Source organism: Psammomys obesus, unplaced genomic scaffold (genome assembly GCF_907164565.1).
Source record: "Psammomys obesus unplaced genomic scaffold, mPsaObe1.curated_primary_1811, whole genome shotgun sequence".
Classification (NCBI taxonomy): Eukaryota; Metazoa; Chordata; class Mammalia; order Rodentia; family Muridae; genus Psammomys; species Psammomys obesus.
Window position 1 is genome coordinate 20,579,929 of NW_026592890.1, and position 10,996 is coordinate 20,590,924.

General features: G+C 44.1%; 1 protein-coding gene across 5 annotated transcripts in view; it reads right to left on the minus strand.

Moving 5' to 3' along the window:
* Hace1 (HECT domain and ankyrin repeat containing E3 ubiquitin protein ligase 1) overlaps positions 1 to 4,798 on the minus strand; it is a 123,424-nt gene extending 118,626 nt beyond the window's left edge. For 2 of the 5 annotated variants that reach the window (XM_055616084.1, XM_055616082.1), the window contains exons 1-2: positions 4,499 to 4,798; positions 845 to 955 (exon numbers count right to left, since the gene is read on the minus strand). In XM_055616084.1, coding sequence (XP_055472059.1) covers positions 845 to 955; positions 4,499 to 4,574 — 187 coding nt within the window. In that variant the 5' untranslated portion in view covers positions 4,575 to 4,798. The remainder of the gene's footprint in view (positions 1 to 844; positions 956 to 4,498) is intronic. The other 3 variants (XM_055616085.1, XM_055616083.1, XM_055616086.1) reach the window with 2 other exon arrangements.
* Positions 4,799 to 10,996: the final 6,198 nt, after the last annotated feature.

The following is a 10,996-nucleotide window of genomic DNA, read 5'->3' on the forward strand; positions in this document are numbered from 1 at the left end:
AAGAAAGAAAGAAAGAAAGAAAGAAAGAAAGAAAGAAAGAAAGAAAGAAAGAAAGAAAGAAAGAAAGAAAGAAATGGTAAAAAGAAAAAAGATTTCTTTTTATTTTGTGCACTGCTGTTTTGACTGCATATATGTCTGTGTCAGGGAATGAGATCCCCTGAAACTGGAGTTACAGACAGTTGTGAGCTACGATGTGGGTGCTGGGAATTGAACCCGGGTCCTCTGGAAGAGCAGCCAGTGCTCTTAAGTGTTGAACTATCTTCCAGCCTTATATTCCTAGTTTTAATATATGCACTATATTTTATCCATTTCTTTAAAATGCTTATTGCAACTCAGTAAGCTGTTCTCACTGTCAACTGGTCATCATCAGGAGTTGAAAATACTGCCCTAAATTTTCATTGACATCATGGCATTCTTTCTCACATTACACAGTCTGCACTTTGAAACCATGACAGTTCCAATTTAGTGACTTCATAATAGTCATAAACAGGTAATACCTGTATTTGTGAAGCTAAATGTTCTCATCATGACAGTACATGCCTAGCATGGTGGCACACGCCTGTAATCTCAGCACTTGGAAGGCTGAGTCAAGAGAATTTCCCTTCAGTTTGAAGTGAACCTTTGAATACCAGGCTAGCCAAGGCCCCACAATGACTCTGTTTCAAGAAAACAAAACAAATTAAAGCACACACCTTAAGTGAGACTCAGTGAGCATCAAAAGGTTTTCATTAATTATATTTATAAAACTTTTATTTATGTTAAAATTTAGATACAGATCTTATATTTTTAGGTTACATTCACACTTATAAAGGTATAGATCACAGCCCGGCACAGAAGCTCAGACCTTTAATCCCATCCAGCACTAAGGAGACTGAAGCAGGTAAGAATCTGTTGAGTTGGAGGCCAGCCTGCTCTACATAGAGTCCCAGGGCATCCAGAGCCAGTGACTCTATCTCTGTCAAAACAAAACAAGACAAAGAAAGATGGATGAATGGACAGAAAGGAAGATGGGCAGACGCTAGATTACAAATATTCAACATAAGGATTATAAAACAACTGTAATGTTAAAATAACAGACTATCAAGGGGTCACTCTTCCTAGCACCCACATGTCAGCTCACAACTATATCTAACTTGAGGTCCAAGGGCTCTGATACCTTCTTCTGTCCTCCACAGGCGCAAAGGTGGTGTACATTCAGGCAAAAACACCCACACACATAAAATAATTTTAAATTAAAAAAATTAAGGACTAAAAAATACTGTACTAAGAATGAACATTCTTAGAGTCCCTCCTGCCTCTGCTGGGATGAAAGGCGTGCACCACCACTGCCCCACCAAAGAGAAGAATTTTAGCTGCTGTGAGCTCAGCCTGTGACAGCTGCACAGCGTGACCCTGACTCCGATGTGTCTCCTTTACAGGAGTCTCATTTGTGCTCAGATACTTTCCGCGTTCACAAAGATACCTTGGAAAGCAGACACGACACTTTCTAAGGGATGAGAAAATCAGTCAAGTTTGTCATTTTTATTAATATGGTTTTGGAACTAAACTACTCAACCAAAAATTGTAATGAGCAAAGTGTTCCTATTTACTCTGTGTTTATTCTCAAACTTAAGATATTTTTCACTTAAGCAGTCTTTAAAAGTTGTGTATGAGATTTCTCTACCCTCATTCCTTCCTTGTATTTGCCCTTTTCCTTTACTACTTGGCAAGATCTGGCTTTATTTCAAAAGATTTTTCTGCAGTTTTTGGCCAGCCTGAACCTGGCAATAACTACCTTGCTAGGGTGAATGAATGACCACACAGATAGTTGTGCCTTTAGCTTTTCCTCACTGCACCCTCCCTTTATACCTGGGTTACTCTGCTGGCTTTTGTAATGTCCTCATACAACCTGAACTTCACCAGCCTTTCAAATGGGCACAGATAAAATATCATACTTCTGCCTCAGTTCTTTGAAGAGGGAAAGACATGACCTTCCTCCTAATGTGAAAAGGTACAGAGATGCCTTTTACAGTTCCTGCTTTGGTCAGAAGTCACAAGGGAACTAAACTCCAATTTGACAGCTGCTGCTCCAACAACCACAAAGAGGAAAGACATGCTGTTGTTTTAAAAGTTGGCAGTTATCCTGACCATGATTCAACTATATATGCTAAACTGCACTCAAATTTTATTAAACAAACTACCTTCAATGTAAATCCAACTGTTGAAACTAGCTTTCTCCACATAGTATACAACACACATGACCCTTCTAAAGTTCACTGAGAAGCCATGTCTCTGACATAATTTCTTTGCCTTCCTCTTTTCCTTTCACAAAACTCGGTTAGGCCTGCACGGGATGACTCAACAACAAGCTCTCCATCACTCAGTAGTAATATAAGGGTACCTCTCAGTTTCCCAGTCAGTAAATCAAGTATTTACTTATTTACGTATTTGTGCTATGCAACAGAGTAGTTCATTTTAGGGTGAAAGCTAACTAGAAATGCTTTACTGACAGTTAAATTCTAATTATGCAAAAAAAATATTTATTTGATTTAGAAAATCTTAGAGCTTCCATTCAGCCTTTTTTAATTATTATTTATTAACAGTGTGTTCCAAAGCACACACATGAAGGACAGAAGACTACTTTGTGGAGCCAGTTCTCTCTTCTCTCCTTTACGTGAAGTCTGTAAGTTCCAGTAGCCAGGTTAGTGAGCAAGCAAGCACCTCCATGCACTGACCAATCTCATCAGCTTGTGTTCAGCCTTAAAATGCAACCACAACAATTTGTATTTTGAGAATTCACTGAACATGATCTACGTGAAAGAGCCAAACTAACAGAATTCAAAAAGATTCATCAAAACAAAGTTCAAGGAACAAAATGAACAAATTCGAAGTAATCAAAAGAACATTTGTAACCAAAGAGAAGATGTAACCAATATGCCATTTTTGCCTAGCAACAGGGGAAACATTTTATTTTTAATTGCAATTTTCAAGTTTTCAAGCACTCAGACTGCTGACTGGAATTTCCCAAAGAACAGGTCAAGAAACTGATAATTAAAGTCCTAAAAATGTTGATTATATAATTAAATCCTGCTCATCTACTAGGAAGGAACCGTGAGGAAGCAGAAGACTGTTTTAAGAACAAAGCTGTTCCTCATAAAAATTAGTTTAAAAAAAGATAAACAAATAAATAAAATTACATACATATTTTGATTCACTCAGCCTGTCAAGTCCTGCTAAGTCATTAAACATATTTATGGATACACATCTATAATGTTTCCTAAATGCAAAACAAAATACTGTATGCAATATATTAAGTAAAGAAAATACTAACATCATTTACTACTGGGCGTGGAATGATGTTTGTTTTGTGGTTTTTTTTTTGTTTTTTTTTTTATTTTTTTAGTATCAAAATGTTCTACAATGAAAACTAATTTTTTAAAACCAGGAAATATTATCAAAGCCTTCTATACCATGTTTATGCAAAATAACGGAATGCATGTTAACAAAACAAACAGCAATGTCCATAAACTACACACACAGCCTTTTATCAGCTGTCATCAATAGCATGTCATAAGAAAATAAGTGAGAGCAGCCTTTAGTGAAAAGATTCACAGGTGGAAATAGAGAAGTTGAAGCAGAAGTTCACTTACTAAAATTAGGATTACTCTGAATCAATTGCTACAGTCTAACAAAGTAACAAACACAAAATTAATTTTTGAGCAACAGCTGCCCCAAACTTTCTCTACTCAGAATCATATAAACTAAAACTTTTCAAAAACAAATTATCCCTCAGCTCGCCAACTCCACGTCTCTTTTTCTCCGTAGCTGACTGAAACAAAGTCCTGGGGCAAATGGAATAAAACAAACTAAATAAACAGGGCATGTTAGGAGACTGCCTGGAATCCCAGTACTTGGGAGGCTGAGGCAGGAAGCTCTCAAGTTTGCAGCCAGCCTGGACTACAAACATAACTGCCACCTCCCACAGCCACCAAAAGGTCTGACTTCACCAGGGAGCAAGCAACTTGGCATCTCCCACCCCCCCACCCCACCTCCTTTATTTGGAGTTTTCCGAAGCAAAACAGAACAGAGCTTTGATTCCTCTGTGTGAATTCACCCCAGTTTTCACCCAGCCCACCCGACACCAGTCTTCATGACTAACCACACGAAGACAGGGATGCCTAGGGAGGGAATGCCCACTCCACAGACAGAGCCTGAGGAACGCCTGTCTGGGGTCTGACAACCTTTGTCTGGTGCCCAAACAGAGCGGCGCCCCGTATTTAAAATGCTAGCCCGCCCACCTCACTCTACAGCTTGGGTAAACACTGGGGTCCGGAGCCCGAGCCGGTCCCCGGCGCGCACCGCACCCTCCCCCGGTGCCCGGCCGGACCCCGCGGGCATTTCCGCTCGGACCGAACTCCACCCGGCAGCCGGGTCCCCGCCCCCGAGGGCCGCGCCCCCGCGGGTCCCCACCGCCCACCAGCCTCAGCAGAGTGAGGTGCGCGTTCCCAGGGCGCCTCACCCTCCGGCAGCTCCACGGTGCGCGCGCGGCGCAGCGAGCGCGTCAGACGGTTGAGCTGCTCCATCGCTCTCTCCATCCTCGGCGCGGCCTCCGAGAAGTCCCGCGGTCCCCGCGGCCTCCGCGACCCGCGCCCTACATCCCGGCACTGGCCGGGCCCGCGGGCCAAGGAGCGAGCTCGCCAGGGGCCGGCGCTCCGGAACGCTACGGCGCTAAGCAGAGTCGCCCCGCGACACCGACGGCTGCCAGCGAGATCGCGCAGGGGTGGGCACCGGCCGCCGCCTCCGCTCGCTCGCGCCTTTCCTGCCGCGGCCCCGCTTCCCTCCTGGGCTCGCGCGGCCTTCTGGGAACTGTAGTTCAAAGCTGGCTGGGCCGCACAGCCCGACGGAGCCCCGCCTCTCTGGCCGCCTAGCCACAATCTGTAGGCGAGGCTACCCAAGAGTCTAGAAAGACTTTCTGGGCGTTCTCACGCCCTCTCGTTCTTCCCTCCAAACTTGGGCAAGAGCATTCTCCCTCAGTTCTAACACAACCCAATAAAGCAGATTAGAGAATTGCATTAATTCCTAAATCCATCACCACCATTCTAAAATTGATGACACTTGTTATAAACAAATGCCTTAACTATGCTTACATACATAAAACTTGAAGAGTAATAAAACTCAAATTCGAAAGCAAAACACATATTTCCTTTATTGTGACTTAACAATACCTTAATTATTTGTTTCTCTTGCTGAGTAGATTTCTGAGAACAGAGACACAGCTCTGCCCTATGCCCTGTTGCATATCCCTGGACTTAGCATAGGACGACACCAGCTCCAAACTTTGAAGAAGATATAAACGACAAATGAAAAAGAAATGTTTATTTGACAGATGCAATCTCAGTTTCTATGACAGGACCCAATGGGAAATGCAAAGATTTTGACTTCGTGAGTATACCAAGTCACAGAGAAACAGAAATGTCCAAACTGGGTGTAGTAATACTTACAGGGGAAATCCCAGCACTCAGGAGGCAGAGGCAGAAGGGTCCTGAGTTTGACTAGCCTGGGCTACACGATGAAGCCTTGTTTTGAGATGGGGTAGGTATGTGAATTGACCCTACCACGTGTAGCCCAGGCTAGCTATGGTTTTGATCTTAAGGCGGAAACTGCTACATTCCTGCCTCCATCCCCAAGGTGCTAGGATTCCAGGTGCTCACCACCAGGCCTGCTAGACACAAAGCCTCGATTGAAACAAAAATGTCTTAAGTTTAAGCGGAAGCTAGAGCAGCGGTTCTGCAGCTCAAAGCAATGGTCACTCTTGCAGAGAACCAGATTTGCCTCCCACACGGCAGCACACGGCCATCTGGAACTCCAGTTCCGGGGACCCGATGCTCCGGGACGACCTTCTCAGGCACTGCATACAAACGGTGCACAGACATATGTGCAGGCAAACGCGTGAAAGCTTTAACAAAAATGGGTTCAGGGTCTAGAAAGATGATTCAGTGGCGAAGAGCAGGTACAGCACCCATACCTGGTACTGCAAAAGCTCACGCAATTAATCCAGTTCCGGGACTGACGGACTTGGGTGCCCATACCCACGCAGAGATTGCATAACCACAAAAAAAAAAAAAAAAAGTCTTTTCAAAGTAGTTTAAGGGGCTAAAGAGACGGCTTAGCAACTAAGAGCAGTGGTGTTGAGGCAGAGGTCCCGGGTTGGCTCCCCGATGCCCACACAGTGACTGAACTGTTTTTAGTCTAGTTCAGGGAAATCAGATGACCTCTTCCAGCCTCTTCAGGCATTGCACAGCGCACAGTGCACACTTACCGGCAGTCAGAGCACTCAGACATACAATAAAAGCGACAAGTCAAAAAATTCAAAAAGGCAAAAATTTAAGCATCTGAAACTCGAATCAGTCCAATCTGTGGCGAATATGAGAATGGCTAACACTTTCGGTAGAAAGTGAAAAATGACGGAGGGAAGCCTTTCTTCTATCTTATCGGTGCCAAGTGATGCTGGACTAAGTGAGAAACAGGAAACGAAATCGTCAACTTTTCTCTCAAATCGGCAAAGCTTTCCCCCCCGCAATGAACTCATCTGTGTAAGAGTGAATCTTGCCTGCCTGCCTCATGTCTGAAGAGAAATCACTCTCTTGCTTTTGTTAAGCCCATGTGCAGGATGTAAGGAGGAGGAGGGTGGCTGGCATGGGTGTTCCCTCCCAGGGCTGCTCTCTCAGTTTCAACCTCCAACTGACAGTCAATTGTGCTACAGGCTCAAAGCAGGTTTTCACCATCCTCACTTAGTCAGCTAGTTCAGTTGAGACTCAAACCTGTCTGGCAAGGAGGTTGGAAAAGTCAAAGCTTCAAAGGAAGAAGGAAGACAATAGGCCAATCAGGGTGGTGCTTAAACTTTGCAACCTGGCCCCGAGTGACAGTGCTCTGGCTCTGTTTGTCCTCTGTTTGTCCTCCACAGGGTTAGCTACCTGGGATAAGGTTGGGATCTGCATTAGGTCACTAGGTTAGCATGCTCAAGACCCTGGCCTCACTCCACATCGTGCGCACAGGCACACACACACACACACAAGCACAAATGTACACAGGAATGAACATGAACATGAACATACCAAAAAGGAAATGAAAGAACGCTCAGTAGTTAAGAGTTCTTGCTGCCCTTGTAATAAACCTAGATTCAGTACCCAACATTCACATGGTGCCTCACAGTCGTTTATAACACCAGTTACAGGGGATCCACCATACTTTTGTAGACTCTATGGACACTAAACACACAGGTGGAGCACAAACAGACATGCAAGAAAAATACATGAAATAAAAACGAATTTAATAAATAGATAAAGAGAAAGCATGTTTCTTTTTTATGTATTTCATTTTATTTTTTATTTTTTACAGTTTATTCACTTTCTATCCCAATGGTAGCCTCCTTCCTCATCTCTTCCTGGTTTCACCTCCCTTCCCCTTCTCCCCTATTCCTCTTCCCTAGCCCACTGAAAGGGGGAGTTCTCCTTGCCTACTTTCTGACCCTAGCCTATCAAGTCTCATCAGGACTGCCTGGATCCTCTTCCTCTGTGGACTGGCAAGGTCATCCCGCCAGGGGGAAGTGATCAAAGAGCAGGCAACTGAGTTCATAACAGAGACAGCCCCTGCTCACCTTATAGGAGACTCACTGTATCCTATAAGTGGAGACTGAGCTGTCTACAGGCTGCATCTGAGCAGGGGCGTGTAGGTTTTCTCCATGCATGGTCCTTGGTTGTGCCTTAGTCTCTGCTGGCAACCCTGGGCCCAGATTTTTTGTCTTCGTTGGTCTCCTTGTGGCACTCCTGTCCCTCCAAGTCATTCTATCCTCCTACCCCTTCTTCCATAAGGCTCCCTGTGCTCTGCTCAAAGTTTGGCTATGAGTCACTGCATCTGTTTGATCCCCTGCTGGGTGGAGTCTTTCAGAGGACATCTCCTGTCCTGTTTCCTCTCCTCTGCTGATTCCAGTGTCTATCCTGTTTGCCTTCTGAATGAGAATGAAGCATCCTCCCTAGGGTCCTCCTTGTTGTTTAGCTTCTTTAGGTCTGTTGATTTTAGTATGGGAAAGCATGTTTCAATTTCAGGTGTAATAGCACGGCCTACTGCCCCAGCATGAACACAAAGGCTCCAGGCCAGTCTGGGCAACACAGTGAAAGCCAGTTTCAAAACCAAGAGTTAAGTGGTACCGATTTCACTGCTACATGTAACTTAATCCCTCTGCACTTATCTGCAACAAGGTAACAGCAGTTTCCTGGGCTCTCTGTAGATCACCTCCAAAATCCTGCCAGCATTAAGCTGAGAGCTAGAGGTGTGAGCAAGGGTAGACCACAAGCCAACTTCATTTTAAGCGGTGTTCCCCTGTAGTGCTCATTTTTAAACTCTTTATTCGGGGTTCCTTAAAGCCCTTACAAACCCCCACCCCAGGTAGGAGAAAGTTAGTGAGAGGGGGAGCAGACCTCTTTCCTTCTCCCAGCTGTTTATGGTTGATGAGTCTTTGGGGGCTACACCAAGCTCCATCAACAGGAAATGCACAGCAAGCAGTCTCCTCCAAGCTTCTGCATTAAAATGTTTCTCTCTATTCTCCCACGACCCTCTCCTGTCTTCTTCCATATGACTCCCCGTGTTCTGCACAAAGTTTGACTGTGAGTCTCAGCTTCTGCTTGGATTCCCTGTTGGGTGAAGCCTTTCAGAGGACACTCTATTGTAGGCTCCCAGCCTGTTTCCTCTCTTCCACCATTTTTAATCAAACCACCACATACACTATCATATCATCTGCACAATAATGATACTTTCACTTCTTTTCCATTTGTATCCCCTTGATCTGCTTCAGTTATCTTATTACTCTAGCTAAAACTTCAAGTACTATGTTGACTAGATATAAAGAAAATGAACAACTTTGTCTTATTCCAATTTTTAGAAGAATTGCCTTGACTTTTTTCTCTATTTAATTGGATGGTTATAGGCTTTCTATAAATTGTCTATATATGTTTAGTGTGTCCCTTGTGTCCTTAATCTCTCTAGGACTTTTATCATGAATGTATATTGGATTTTGTCAGAGAACTTTCCTGTATCTAATGAGATGATCATGTGTTTATTTTTTCTTTCAGTTTATTTATATGATGGATTGAATTTACTGATTTTCCTATGTTGGACCATCCCTGCATCCCTGGGATGAAGCCTACTTGATCATGGTAGATGGTCTTTTTTTATGTGCACTTGGATTTGTGTTTAGTTTATTAAATATTTTTGTATCTATGGTCATAAGGGTAATTTTTCTGCAATTCTCTGTCTTTGGGGCTGAAGAAATGGCTCAGCGGTTGGGAACACTGGATGGTCCTCTAGAGTACCATGGTTCAATTCCCAGCATCCACAGGAAGGCTCACAACAGTCCATAACTCCAGTCCCAGGCGATCCATGGCACCAGGCATGCACATGGTGGACATATATATTCATGCAGGCAAAATGTCCATACACATAAAATTAAATAAATATTTTTTTTAAAAATTCTGTTTCTTTCTTGAATCTTTATGTGGTTTAGATGAAAGGGTAACTGGCCTCATAAAATGGCAATGTTTCCTTTGTTACTATTTTGTAGAATAGTTTGAGGAGTATTGGTATTAACTCTTCTTTGAAATTCTGGTAGAATTTTGTAGAATTAAAGTACAGGTTTTTTTTCTAGTGCCCACCATAGCTCCAAAATAATGACAAAGAGACCTACTAGGTTTATTCAACAAGCTTTGATGTCTATAACTGGAGAGATATTCATCTATCCTAACCCAGTTATACTGGTCTGTCTTCCTTCCTTTTACTTGCCATCTCAGGCTTGCCTTGACCTACTGTTGTAACTCTCTGTCCTCATGGCGAACTCCTCCTCATGGCTCTTGGTGACTGTCCTCTCTTCTCAACCTTCTCTTCTCTCCCAGTCCTAACCTGTGGCACCTACACCAAGAACGGAAGTCCTACCTACTGTCTCCTCTGCCCAATCACTGGCTCTCCTGCTTTTAGTACCCAATAAGAGATGACTGGGGAGCAATTTTTTCACAAAATTCAGACTGAAGATTCTTTTTAAAAAATTATTTATTTATTCACTTAATATCCCAATCATAGCCTCCTCCCTCCTCTCCTCTGGGCCCCACTCCTTCCCTCTTTCCTCCCCTCTCCCCTATTCCTTAGAAAAGAGGACCCGACCTGCCCACCCCAGCCCATCAAGTCATGTCAGGACTGAGCGCATCCTATTAGGCTGTGGTCTGGTAAGGCAGTCTTGCCTTACCATAGAGTGACCAAAGAGCAGGCAACTGAACCCCTGTCCTTCTTACTAGGATGTAGCTGCCCATCTGCTACATCTGTATAGGGGGCTCAGTCTAGTCTATGCATGGTCCTTGGTTGATGCTTCGGTCTCCACAAGCCCTTCTGGGTCCTCGTTAGTTGGCTCTGTTGGTCTTCTTGTGGAGCTCCTGTCACCTCCAGGTCCTTTTATCCGTCACCCCCACTAATTCCACAAAACTCCATCCACTTCACCCAATGTTTGACTGTGAGTATCCATATGTGTTCGGATCCACTGCTGAGTGTAGCCTCTCAGAGATCAGCTATGCTAGAATCCTGTCTGTGAGCATAACAGAATATTATTAATAGTGTCAGAGGTTGGCTGTCTTCTGTGGGGTTGGTTTCAGGCATTGGTTGGATAGTCTCTCAATCACTGCTCTATATTTATCCCTGCACATCTTGTAGGCAGAGTAAATTTTGCGTCAAAATTTTTGTGGATAGGTTAAGGTTTCCCTCTCTTCACTAGGAGTCCTGTCTAGTTAGAGGGTGTCAGTCTCCATGACCCCTGTTAGTAGGAGTCTCAGCTAGAGTCACCTCCATATCCTCCCAGAAGCCTACCCTGTCCTAGGTCTCCAGCTTGTCACAGAGATGCCTCCGCCCACAGTTTCTCCATTTCTCTTCTCTCTGAAGTCCCTCTGTCCTCCCTCTCACACTCTCCCCAGGTCTGATGTCC